The sequence below is a fragment of the Erpetoichthys calabaricus genome, chromosome 3 (assembly GCF_900747795.2).
Source record: "Erpetoichthys calabaricus chromosome 3, fErpCal1.3, whole genome shotgun sequence".
NCBI lineage: Eukaryota > Metazoa > Chordata > Cladistia > Polypteriformes > Polypteridae > Erpetoichthys > Erpetoichthys calabaricus.
The window spans coordinates 10,313,815-10,328,131 of record NC_041396.2 but is presented as its reverse complement, the minus strand read 5'-3'; the positions used below and the strand labels follow the sequence as shown (position 1 = coordinate 10,328,131).

The window sequence follows — 14,317 nt, the reverse complement described above, 5'->3', positions numbered from 1 at the left end:
GAGGACCTCTGGAGCTCTGACAGAGTGACCATCGGGTTCTTGGTCACCTCCCTGACTAAGGCCCTTCTCCCCCGATCGCTCAGTTTAAATGGCCGGCCAGCTCTAGGAAGAGTCCTGGTGGTTTCGAACTTCATCCACTTACGGATGATGGAGGCCACTGCGCTCATTGGGACCTTCAAAGCAGCAGAAATTTTTCTGTAACCTTCCCCAGATTTGTGCCTCGAGACAATCCTGTCTCGGAGGTCTACGGACAATTCCTTTGACTTCATGCTTGGTTTGTGCTCTGACATGAACTGTCAACTGTGGGACCTTCTATAGACAGGTGTGTGCCTTTCCAAATCATGTCCAATCACCTTAATTTACCACAGGTGGACTCCAATGAAGCTGCAGAAACATCTCAAGGATGATCAAGGGAAACAGGATGCACCTGAGCTCAATTTTGAATACAAGGCTGTGAATACTTATGTACATGTGCTTTCTCAATTTTTTTATTTTTAATAAATTTGCAAAAATCTCAGGTAAACTTTTTTCACGTTGTTGTGTGTAGAATTCTGAGGAAAAAAATGAATTTAATCCATTTTGGAATAAGGCTGTAACATAACAAAATGTGGAAAAAGTGATACGCTGTGAATAGTTTCCACTGTATATAAATGAAATACCTGTGTGTGTGGGTGTGTGTGTGTGAGTGGAGCAGTCCGCTCTACTCATGCTCAACCACAGCCACTAGATGGCGCATGTGTGCACTTTTACATTTTTTCACGTCTTCAGTGAAAGATTCATTTTTGGTGCTTGTGGCATTCTAACCCCCTATTTTCCATATGTTCAATGCTTTAATATTCACGTCTTTGACTTTCGTGTTGTTTTCTAGTTGCGAATTGACAGTATCTTGAGATGCATTTAAGATATCTTGACATAAAATTTGAGATGATATGAACTGTTTTTTAAGAAATTACCAATGGAGGCGAGTCCCATTTTAAGATATCAGGAAATCTGAGCTGTCCAGAAGCATGTGCAGTTGTTCCCATTTATACAGCCACATTTGAAGTCTGAAGTTTCCATACACTTTGATTAAATTCTTTAAAACCTTCTAAGCCCTCTACGGATTTTATACTAACAAACTATTAATTTGGCATATTGTTTAAGATGTCTACTTTGTGCAGGGCAAAAGTCATTTTTTAGAACATTCGAACACTCTCTAGACCAGCAGTTCTCAAACTGGAGTCCCAAAGCGGTTTTGGTGGGACCGTGAGAAATGATTGCATATTTATACTTTTTATATTTTTATAATTATTAACCTTTACCATCTGAGGTGAAGTAAGTGACTGAGCTCCGTCGTTACCACCACCACCTAGACCCGACCACTAATCCGCTGTTCCGTTATTCGCTGCCACCGCATTGTTTTCCCACCGTTATTGCTCGGCACAAACCAGCCCTTATTATTTTTTATCATAATCAAAAATTATCGATTTCTTTCATAGAATCAAAACACTCGCGAACAGTTTTCATATATTTTAGAAGCAAATAAGAGCACTAAAGATGGATACAGATAATCAACAAACAACATATTTTACATTTTTTTTGTTTTTAAGTGGTGAAATTGCCCGCTCAACTCAAATGGTTAAGGCAAAGCAGATGCATCCATCCCATTAAAATGTTAACTTAAATTTAATAACTAACATGTACGTAATATTTTCTGAATAAATAATTGTTTGTCAAAAAATGTTTTATTCACAGCAGCCTGTACCTATGCAGTGCCGCGCATTGGGTCCGCGAGCCATTGAACAAATTTTAAAGGGACCGCCACGCAAGAAATTCTAAAGAAGTTTGAGCACCGCTGCTCTAGACGAAGACAGGCCATTCAGCCCAACAAAGCTCGCCAGTCCTGTCCACTTAATTCCTTCAAAATAACATCAAGTCGAGTTTTGAAAGTCTCTAAAGTCCTCCTGTTTACCACACTACTTGGTCGCTTATTCCAAGTGTCTGTCATTCTCTATGTGAAGGAAAACTTCCTAATGTTTGTGTGACAAGTTTCCAACTGTGTCCCCGTGTTCTTGATGAACTCATTTTAAAGTCACCGTTTCGATCCACTGGACTAATTCCCATCATAATGTTAAACACTTCACTCAGGTCTCCTCTTAATCTCCTTTTGTTTAAACTGTAAAGGCTCAGGTCTTTTAATCTTTCCTCATAACTCATCCCCTGTAGTCCTCTAATCAGCCTAGAGAAGCTGTTGGCTTGCTGCTGCTGCGACACGTGATCTGCATTTCGTGTGGAGCTTTGACCGTTTAAAAGCCTGTACAGCACCTGAATATTCGTTCCGTTTTTGCTGTTCCGTTATCTCCAAGTAATATTTTCAGTTTGTTGATACGGCTGCTCCTCCGAAACCCCTCTTAAACGGTGATACATTGGGGATACAAGTAACAGGTGTTTTTTTTTTTTTTTTTTTTTTTTACTCTTATTTTTTGAAACTTTGGAATTTTCCTACTTCCATTATCTCTAACCTGCTCTGCATGTGTATCACAGGACTTCCGTCTGAGGATTGTAAGTATGACATGACTTGTCTGTCTCGTGAGAAGTGAATGTGTCTCTGTCTTTCTTCAAAAGATTACGTCTTCTCCCCGGGAAAAAGTCTTATCTCATCACAAGTTTTTTTTTTATTTATTTTTTTTATAATAGACAGATTTAAATTTATTAGGAGTTGGAGTTGGTACATTTTTGCCGACTCCGACTCCAGGTACCCCAAATTGTCTCTGACTCCGACTCCACAGCCCTGCGAGCAACAAGGCCTGCAAACCTTTTTCCAGTTACACCAGTTGTATCTGGAGGAATGGGCCAAAATTCCAACAACTTATTGTCAGTAGGTGACATAAAACGTTCGGCTGAAGTTAAACAATTTAAAGGCAGTGCTACAAAATATGAACAAAGTGACCCACTGGAATTGTGATGTGGTCAATAAAAAGTGAAATACTCTGAGGTCTGTTAAAAAATGGGGGGAAAAAATGACTTTGGCCCTGCACAAAGTCAACATCTTTAACTTTCTTCTTCTTTCAGCTGCTCCCGTTAGGGGTTGCCACAGCAGATCATCTTCTTCCATATCTTCCTGTCCTCTCCATCTTGTTCTTTTACACTCATCACCTGCATGTCCTCTCTCATCACATCCATAAACCTTCTCTTAGGCCTTCCTCTTTTTCTCTTCCCTGGCAGCTCTATCCTTAGCATCCTTTTCCCAATATACCCAGCATCTCTCCTCTGCACATGTCCAAACCAACACAATCTTGCCTCTCTGACTTTGTCTCCAAACTGTCTAACCTGAAGACCCTCCAATGTCCTCATTTCTAATCCTATCCATCCTCGTCACACCCAATGCAAATCTTAGAATCTTTAACTCTGCCACCTCCAGCTCCAGTCTCCTGCTTTCTGGTCAGTGCCACCGTCTCCAACCCATATAGCATAGCTGGTCTCACTACCGTCCTGTAGACCTTCTCTGTCACTCTTGCTGATACCCGTCTGTCACAAATCACTCCTGACACTCTTCTCCACTCACTCTACTCTGCCTGCACTCTCTTTTTCACTTCTCTTCCACAATCCCCACTACTCTGTACTGTTGATTCCAAGTATTTAAACTCATCCACCTTCGCCAACTCTACTCCCTGCATCCTCGCCATTCCACTGACCTCCCTCTCATTCACACACATGTATTCTGTCTTGTTCCTACTGACCTTCATTCCTCTCCTTTCATATCTCCACCTCTCCAGGGTCTCCTCAACTTGCTCCCTACTATCGCTACAGATCACAATGTCATCAGCAAACATCATCGTCCATGGGGACTCCTGTCTAATCTCGTCTGTCAACCTGTCCATCACCATTGCAAATAAGAAAGGGCTCAGAGCCGATCTCTGATGTAATCCCTCCTTCACCTTGAATGCATCCATCACTCCTACCGCAGACCTCACCACTGTCACACTTCCCTCATACATATCCTGTACAACTCTTACATACTTCTCTGCCACTCTTGACTTTCTCATACAATACCACAGCTCCTCTTGAGGCACCCTGTCATTTGCTTTCTCCTGGTCCACAAAGACACAATGCAACTCCTTCTGGCCTTCTCTAAACTTCTCCACCAACACCCTCAGAGCAAACATCACATCTGTGGTTCTCTTTCTTGGCATGAAACTATACTGCTGCTCACTAATCCACTAGGGCGGAGTGGTGGCTCTGAGGCTAGGGATCTGCACTGGCAATCGGAAGGTTGCCGCTTTGAATCCCGTAAATGCCAATAGGGACTCTGCTCTGTTGGGCCTTTGATTGAGGCCCTTAACCTGCAATTGCTGAGTGCTTTGAGTAATGAGAAAAGCGCTATATAAATGGAAAGAATTATTTATTACTAGACAAAGAGCCCGTTTCGACAACGTAAGATGAAACTGGCACGAGTGGAATAGTAATAAGCATAAGCAGCACAAACCTGATACAGTGGAACCTCTAGATAAGAGTTTAATTCGTTCCAGCACTGAGCTTGTATAGCGAATTTCTCGTATCTAGAACAAACTTCCCCATTGAAAATAATGGAAATCCAGTTAATCCGTTCCGCACCCCAAATATATTAACATAAAAATCAATTTTCCTAACAAATAACACTGATAAATTATATATACTGTAGTCTACCTTTAATAAATGACACTGGTAAATAATATAACTGATTATTAAAAGAATCAAAACAGGTGTCCAAAGTGCAGTAGAGCATTCAATAAATCTTTAAATAAATAATCCTTAAAACAGTTGTGAAGTGGAGGTTTAAAATACACAAGAATAACAATCCTTTAACACGAGATTAAAATGTCAACAGGAAGCAGTCTTTAAAAAACAGATGACAATCCCCGGTGCTTCTTCTCTGTTAGCGTCAGCGTCTCACCTGCTTCTCCCATGTGGGCTCTGCAACAGGCAAGACACTCTTAATGCAGCTGACCTTCTCTACACCGTCCTGCTTCAGCTGTTTGGCTCGCCTGTTCAGCTCACTGTTCAGCTACACGCGAGCCTGCACTCGCTCGCTCTCCCGCACCGACTTCCTACTGCTGCCGATTCCTGCTGCTTCCTGCCTCCTCCTGCAACCTCCGTTCTCTCTCCTCTCTTTTCTTTTACTTCTTCTCCCCCTTAACCGGCTCGCGCTTCTCTATATATGCGGGGAGGACATGGCAGCTGCAGCCCATCAGCCACAGGAACAATCATGGATGTGGGCAGTTTCCCACCTGTGCACTTAGGTGAGAAACGCAGACACCGCAGATCGCCCTGCGGCTCGCTACTGCTACCACGCCCCCTCGCTAAGCCGCGAGCTATACCCACAGCCTGGCTCGTGGCTCGTTACGCGAGCCAATGCTCGTATTTAGATCTGAATTTTTCGCTCATACTTTCCTCGTATTTTGAATTTCTCGTATACAGAGGTGATCGTATCTCAAGGTTCCACTGTATAGGTGTATTGAATGAATGCGTAATTGAATCAGATTGCGTAATTAGGCCTCGAGCTGTAGTCGAAATCGCCTTTCAGGCCTCTAGAGCTTTAATCGAAGTCGCCTTTCTCTTTGAATTTTTGCGGCCGTAAATCTGCCGCCTGCCGCGATGTTGGGGTTGGATGTCGATCGAAGTCGCCTTTCTCTTTTCGCAGCCGTAAATCCGCCGCCTGCCGCGATGTCGGTCTCATAAGGTTTTTCGGGCAGCTGCGCAGAAGGCGACTGCGCATTCGGCTTCGGACGGACGTGAGTGAGTGAGGAGGCTGGCGAATTATGTATTAAGATTAATCATCACTTCACTTCTTAATCTAGTAAACGTCTTGCAACAGTATGCCAAATTTATAGTTTGTTAGTGTTAAAGCTGTGGAGGAGTTATAAAGTGAGTTTGAAAGAATTCACCCGAAGTTTATGGAATCTTCTGACTTCAGCTGTATACAGCCCAGTTAAGTGACTTGCTCCAGACCACTCAATAGGTCACAGTCAGGAGCTGAACCCACAGCCTTGTAACAGCCAGTGAACAACATGATGCCAGCTGCCAGTGGGCACGTCTCTGTTAAATGTAATTCTTTAGCATGTGAAAATCTTAAGCTTCTTAGGGCAAGTTTTGATTTAATTGCCAATTGCAAATATTTCTTTGTTTGCCTGCTTGTGGCATATGAATGCTTTGCAATGAAATACATAGATGTATAAAACTTCACCAATTCTTTTTGAGAACATCTTAAAACATTTTATTTTTTTTTTCTTTTGTTCTTCAACCTGTTTAATCTTATACAAGATTAAAAACCAATCAGAATGAATTGAATGAAATAAAATAGTGCTGTAAATGACTTCTTTTGTTTAGGAAAGGACACAAATGTGCTTGTGTACATTAAAAGAAGATTAGCCATGTGTACCCGTAAATTGGGGAGGATCCGGGAGGCCGTGAAGATGATGAGAGATGTAAGTAAGGATGATATTTCACATCCGTTATTTTAACAGTCTTAAGTGTACCTAATCCAGTGCAGGCTCATGGGTGGCTGAAGTCTGTTACGGTAGTACAGAGTACGGGGCAGAAAACCAGTACCTGATGGGGAGCCCCGGTGTATTGTGGGGTCCACTTAAACTCGCACTACATCTGTGGTTCATTTAAAATTGCCAGGTAAGTTTAATCTGCTTGTCTTTAGGATATGGGGAGACCTGGGGAAAAATCAACAATGACATGGAGAGAATGTGCAGAGTCCACACGGGCAACAACTGGGTTTGAGATATCTTCTTTCTATACCCTCATGCTGCTTCTAGAATTCATTTCTAAGTAGCAATCTTATATTAAACCTATTCAGACTTACCTGGGTGGGAGCTTTACTTAATAACCCTATAATAATAATAATAATAATAATAATAATAATTTCCTGTGTGTAGTTGTGTCTCTTCCTTGATTCACTTGTGCTCTTTGGGGACATGTGGTGGGTGCCCTGGGATGAGTGTTTTATTTGGTATTGATGTTTTCATAGCCACTGTATGTTAGAGTAAATTAAACTTCTGTTTTCTGTCTTCTTAATATAACTTTGATTAAAAAAACAAAAAAAAACAAACAAAAATGGGTTTGAGACGCACGATAACACCATATAGCAGAGTGCCAACTTTTCTCCATTTAAATCGGCTGAATGACTGATTGTCCGGTTGGAGGCATCTGTGATGTGAATTCAAGATGGCTGTTTTATTTAGTATTGATGTCTTCATAGTTATGTAAATAACATTCCATACACAAATCAAGTTTTACAAAAAAAGCCAAAAAGGTTCCAAACATATCAACCCCCACCCCTAAAGAATAATACTAATTTTCTTCATCTCCTCTCAGTAGGAAACAATGCAAATATGCAATTAGGCTTAATGTAACTAATCTTTATATATAATACGCTACTGTGGCTGTCCGTTTGTCTGTCCAGGATTTTATATCACCTGTAACTCGCAAACCGTTTTACCTATTGACCTGAAATTTGGTACACATATATTACGTGACCTCTACTCTCCATCTTCAGGGTGTTGATTTTTATTACTCTTTTTAAATTTTTATTTTATTTTATTGTAGAATCAACTCAGGGCGGCCATGCAGCGCATGCGTACGGGCACTGTTCTCATTCCCTACCACTTTCGCCATCACTTCCCTTACCTCTTCAAACCTTAAATCAATCTTGGGGCAGATTGAAGACTTAAGTGCCAGCTTCAGTGAAAAAAGTAATTGCAACACAAACACTGATTTAATCATTATTCACGCGAAAAGATGCCGATGAAAGAAGAAAAGAAGCGGGCTGCTAGGGTGGAGAAAAGAAGAGCTGCTCAGGAAGCAGCAAGCACATCAACATCTGAGCAAACGAATGGTAAACATACAGAGAAAGAGAATGAAGACTAGGAGTCAAGTGTATTCACTGCACGTTATTGTATGGTGTGCCATTACTGCTTTACAAATATTACCTCAATCAGAGTTCTGATCTGTAATAGAGAAACACTGGCCATATTCTGCGTGGACGCTAGGTGGCACTATTGCCCCTTACACCCAACAGACAGGCACACAGGTTAAAAGCACTAAGAAGTTGTTTAATTCTTTTCTTCTTCTTCTACAGTGCTTCCCCTAGCAGCACAGCCATAATATACAATCAAATAAACTCAATAATATTCACAATTTTCTCTCTTCTTTCTCCTCCACACCTCCCAGCAAGCTTTGTCCACCTCCACCCGACTCTGGCTCTCTTGCTGAGGTCCCAACAGTCCTTTAAATAGTCCTTGGCCCAGAAATGCTTCTGTTCTTCCTCCCATGTGACTTGCCAGCAGCACTTCCGGGTCAGATAGAGAACCCAAGTTCTTTAATCAGCCCGGAAGTACTTTGGGGCTTCTGTCCTCGTGACTTCGGGGCTATAAGAGAAGCATGACTCCCCAGGTCCTTTCACAGCACCCCTGGCGGCTCCCATGGCTCCCAACAGGGCTGAGAAACCAAACTCCCAAGTCCCAGGATGCTCTGTGGGAATCTGAGGCACTTCTACACTCCAGGGGAGCTACCATCTATCGTTTTGGAAGAGGCAGTGTCCAAAAGTAGTTGCCTTCCCCAATCCTTCCATTTCAGGGGCTGAGCTGCCAGCCGTCTCTCACATCTGTTTCCTGGTGGTCCCTGGTACAAGTGCAGAAGTATTGTAATCGTGCAGCATGGTATATGACAAGTGCCATTCTAGAAAGCTTTATGCTTAAATCCCTTATAGAAATGGTGTATATTGGTATATTTAGATTAAGGGACTGCCTTAGGCAGTGGTGGGTTGGCACCCTGCCCGGGATTGGTTCCTGCCTTGTGCCCTGTGTTGGCTGGGATTGGCTCCAGCAGACCCCCCGTGACCCTGTGTTTGGATTCAGCGGGTTGGAAAATGGGTGGATGAACTGCCTTAGGTTTACTCACCAGCAGTTTAACCTTCAGCCTATCCAAGTATAACCCTAACCTAACTTTCTCAAATCCATGTGTTTGAGTTCAGACTTATAGGCCGCTGGAGGCTAGGGCAGCATCGGTTGATGCAAGGCAGGAATTAACCTTCGATGGAGTGCAAGTCCATCAAAGACCCACGTCTCATGCAAGGCCAGTTTGGAGCTGCCACTTAACCTATCCATCCATCCATTTTCCAACCCGCTGAATCCAAACACAGGGTCACGGGGGTCTGCTGGAGCCAATCCCAGCCAACACAGGGCACAAGGCAGGAACCAATCCTGGGCAGGGTGCCAACCCACCGCAGGCCACTTAACCTAAAACAGATGAAATAAGGGAGACAAACCCGAGTTCCCAAATTAAAAAGTGATGCAAATATGCAAGCATAAAGTCTTTGCGAACAGTGACCTGTCATTGCCGTTAGACACCGGACCCTGGTTCCTTCGATTATCATACGTTGCCAAACACTGTGTCATTTTTCCGCCCACTAGTGTAACCTTTATAAACCTGACTTTACCATTGGATAATACTACTCCTCTTGTTTTATAGTAAGTCTGAAAAATTAATTAGAGACAAATGTAGATTTTTTTCTTTTCTTTCTCAAAACAGTTTCTGCTTTTTGTCTGGATATCTCTTGACAGCTTCTTGATTCCCAGTTTTCCGTTTTAAGCAGCAGATCTTTTAATTCTTACAAATTTATTAAAAAAAATCTTGATTTGCAGTCCTTGTAACTTTTTTCCCCTGTTTTGTTTTTTGCTTAGTTAATGAAGGAGTTTCCACCCCTGGGCATGTTAAACGTACATGAAAATTTACTGGAGGCACTCCTTGAGCTGCAAGCGTATGCTGATGTCCAGGCTGTGCTCGCTAAATATGATGGTAAGCAGCTGTTTTTTTTTATTATTATATATTCACAAAAGAGAGAAAACTCCGTTTTTCTGAGTTGCCTCCCACAATTGCCCCAGGTGCCTATCTGATCCTTGTCCTAGCTTTGAAACTTTTTGTAGTGTATGACAGCTTTAGAATGGCGTAGGTTAAGCTGTATTTCAGCTGGATTAAATAAAAAAGATTTATAACAGAAAGTACTGTTTTTTTTTTTCTTTTATAGATGACCTGGTCAGTTTTTCTGAGTTATAGCCAGGTTTCTTTTTTTTTCTCCCCTATTTTCCCCCGAAGCTACGCTGGCAAGACTCACTGGTATTTAACTGTATTTTACATATTTTTGAGCCTATATGTGAGTGTATGGGGTTAAGGAGGCTGCAGCCCCTTTCTCTGTCAAACAGAGTTCACATGCATTTAGTGAGCAGTATAGATTTGTACCGGCCAGCATTTTTATGTCCAACTGCCAAGTCATTTTAGGCCAGATATTTTCTGTTTTCAAAATTGCTGCATTTTGTAAGCCTAATTTAAAGTCTGGTACATACTTCGTCTTCTTATTTTTTCTCTTCCCATGTTATTGGGGGGGTTGTGGGTCCTGCAGGTTTCCACATGCCATTGTCAAAACTAATTATAATGCTGTCAAGCTATACTACCACATTCACTTCAGAACAGGTCATCCATATGAAGCTAAGCATGTTTGGGCACGGCCAGGACAACCAGGAAAAGCTCGGGTTGCTGCTGGAAGAGGTGCTGGCAGAGCCAGCAGAGGGCGGCACTGTGGTCTGAGTATGGATCCTAATACCAGAGTGCAGTGATGGGGACACCGTGTTGTAAAAATGGTGCCATCCTTCAGATGAGTCGTAAAACTGAGGTCTTGACTCTCTACGGTCATTAAAGATCCCTAGGCATCCTTGATAAAGAGTAGGGTGCATCACGAGGTCCAGGCTAAATTGCCCTCCATGGCCCAGTCATTCTGGCCCCTTAATCATCCCTTGTGTGTCCAACTGGCTAACTGTCTCTCACCTCTTCATCACTTATGTGTGGTAAGTAAGTGTACTGCTGGAAAAATGGCTGCCATCGCATCACACGGTCATGCAGGTAGATGCTACACATTAGTGGTGGTAGAAGTGGCTCCCCATCACTAAAGTGCTTTTTGTAATAAGAAAAACACTAAATGTAATAACTTCTTCGTCATCTTCTTCTTCGTTTTCCTCTTGTTTGTTGGCTTCTTTGCCGTTGTCGTCTTTGTCTTGTTCCTCTTTGTCGTCATCTTCTTCTTCTTCTTCTTCTACTTTGCCATTTTCTTCTACATCGTTTTCATCTTCTTCATTGTCTTCTTCCTCCTCTTCCTATTATCCTCTTTCATAAAACCCCTGTGTGCGTCCTGTGTCTGTGTGTGTGTGTCTTCTGGTGAAGTGCGCATGCGCGGGGCACGGTGCGATGCTTCAAAGGCCGGTGACGCGTCACACAAGACAGAGAGTGCGGGACCTATAAAATATGCCGCGGCAGATCCATTCGGATTTCGGTAAATGAGGAAAGACCTAAAACAGAAAACATGAAAAATCCAGTTGGGTACTGAGACGTGGAGACCAGCTTCACCATTGTTGTGCAAGTGTTCACGCTGAGGATGTCAGATTTGGGATTAAGAAGCTTGGCCCGGTAAAGTGTAAAGTACAAGTAGATTTATTTTCGCGCACATTACATCAATTGCTGGGGAGAATCTGCTGATTGCCCACTGTTGTGACAGAAAATTAAACGCATATTATGGGCAGCAAAGCCAGTATTACTGTCAGAGAAAATTACAGGCATTTTATGGAAGAAATTTAATGAGGTAAAAGGTCCCTTGCCATTTAATATAGACTGTACCTACTAATGTTTATGGACCACCGTTCTAGCGCCCGTTATTGTAATGGGCTTAATGTCTAGTTATAGTATATTTGACAAGATTTTCATTAAAACAGGGCAAATGGAGCGGGGGATAAAAGATACTGCTGAAGTCAACAAGGTCTTAGGCCAAGAACGTATTAATTTAACAACTGGCTTGTTGCTCATCGTACGAGGGGTGTTCACTAATTTATCTACCTGAACGTGAAAATAAAACCTCATATTATAAATAGGGCAAATTGATAGAAAAACATACCGATCAAGTTGACTAGATGTTAGGCCAAGACCGTATTAATTGAACATTCAGCTTCTTGCTTATCGTTCCGATAATTTGTCTACCTGACTATGAAAATAAAATGTGATGGTCAAACTTGCGTCATTACTTTTCAATGTAATCACCCATGGCTTCAACGCACTTGGTTCACTTTACCTCCAGTGACTTAATTCCTTCAGAATAGAAGGATTCTTTTGGTCCACCGGAGAACCCGTTATCGCCTCTTTGAAGTAATTATCATTGAGAAATCGACATCCACGTTGGAACTTCTTTACGAAAGAGAAAGTAATCTTTTTGAGCCACGTCTAGACTGTACAGTGCTTGGTTAAGCTCTATGAAGCCACATTGCCTGAGAGCAGCCTTCAACTCTTGGTATTTGTAGCATGGTGTGTTGTGAAAGAGCAATGCGCCGGCTGACAGTTTCTCACAAAGTTGGGAGAGCAACTTCTCCCAACCATCCAAGAGCAGTTTGGTGACCAACAATGAACAATCTAGGATGATGGATCACCCCGCCATAAGGCAAAAGTGAGAACTAAGTGGCTTAGGGAACAAAACATTGACATTTGAGGTCCATGGCCAGGAAACTCCTCATTGAGAACTTGTGGTCAAGAAGCAGGTGGACAAACAAAAACCCAGCAATTCTGTCAAACTCCAAGCATTGATTATGCAAGAATGAGCTGCTGCCATCAGTCAGGATTGGGCCCAGAAGCTGATTGCCAGCCTGCCATAGCGAATTGCAGAGGTCTTGAAAATGAAAGAAGGGCCAACTCTGCAAATATGGACTCTGCACATAAACTTCATGTCATTGTCAATAAAAGCCTTTGAAACTTCTGAACTGCTTATAATTCTACTTCAGTACACCAGAGAAACATCTGACAAAAAGATCTAAAAACACTGAAGCAGCAGACTTTGTGAAAACCAATACTTTTGTATTCATTGTTGGTGATTTTAACATTCACGTTTGTTGTCACTCGAAACCTTTGGTTAATGACTTATTATCACTATTGGACTCCTTTGATTTTATCCAGCATATTAATACACCAACTGAATTTCTCTCAGTCACACTCTTGATCTTGTTCTTAACACGTGATATTTCAGTTAATAATATTGATTAATGCAATGTTTCTTTTACTGATCACTTTTCTATAATGATGGATTTGAATATTACTGTTGATGTTCCTACTACTAGTTGTTCTCCACGCTGTTCTCGCTTTTTTAAATTCTTCTATTGTATCCGATTTTAAAACCATATTCTCTAGTGTAGATGTACATGTCCAATATGGAGGTATCGATGATTCTGTTTTAGAATTTAATTCTTCTTGTAAAACGGTTTTAGACTCAATTGCTCCGCTCAAGATATGTTGTAATAAGCGAAGACCTGCACCCTGGCAAAATGAAACTACGGGACCGCTATGCCATGCCTGTCGAACTGCGGAACGGCATTGGAAAAAAGATGGACTGATTGTTTCTAAACAGATTTTTTAGGACTTCTATTCAACTTCCAGGTTGCAGTTAAGAAAGCTAAACATGATTTCTTCGCTGATGTAGTATCCCATCATTCTAAGAATTCTAGGGTCTTATTTAATTCAATTAATGTGGCCATTCACCCTAATTCTGTGACGGGATTAAATAGCACTGTTCTTTCATGTGAGCGGTTTCTTTCATTGTTTGTCAGTAAAATTGATATAATCCACTGTGATATTGTTCCAACTGGCTATGAACTTCCTAATGTTAATCATGGCATTGTCTTGGAATCTTTTGATCCTATCTCACTTTCACAGTTAAAAAGTACCATTGACACCCTTAAACTATCTCCCAGTCCTCTTGGTATTGTACCACCATGCCTCTTAGTGGAAGCCTTTGATGTTTTGGGTCCACCTTTATTAGCCATTATCACTGGTTCTATTAGTGAGGGGGTTGTGCCCTCATTTTTTAAACATGCTGCGGTGCGTCCCTGTCTAAAAAAGGCAGAATTAGATCCTGGAGTTTTAGCCAATTTTCGCCCAATTTCCCAATTGCCATTTCTGACTAAAATATTAGAAAGAATTATTTATAATCAATTGGTTGATCACCTTAACTCCAATAATTTATTTGAGATCTACCAATCTGGTTTTAGGCGTTATCATGGTGTTGAGACGGCCCTTCTGAAAGTATTCGATGAGATCTCTATTATTACTGACTCAGATAGCGCTGCAGTCCTTGTCCTCCTTGACGTGACTGCTGCCTTTGACACCATTGACCATGAGATATTGCTGTTGTGGCTTGAACATCTATCTTGTTGGGCTGCTCTTAACTGGTTCAGGTCATATCTAACTGGTAGACACTTTTCAGTGACTT

The 14,317-nt window shown here is 41.8% G+C and overlaps 1 protein-coding gene across 1 annotated transcript in view; it reads left to right on the top strand.

Moving 5' to 3' along the window:
- LOC114647651 (suppressor of tumorigenicity 7 protein homolog) overlaps positions 1-14,317 on the top strand; it is a 163,318-nt gene that overhangs the window by 32,015 nt on the left and 116,986 nt on the right. The window contains exons 8-9 of the mRNA XM_051924430.1: positions 6,346-6,443; positions 9,708-9,822. Coding sequence (XP_051780390.1) covers positions 6,346-6,443; positions 9,708-9,822 — 213 coding nt within the window. The remainder of the gene's footprint in view (positions 1-6,345; positions 6,444-9,707; positions 9,823-14,317) is intronic.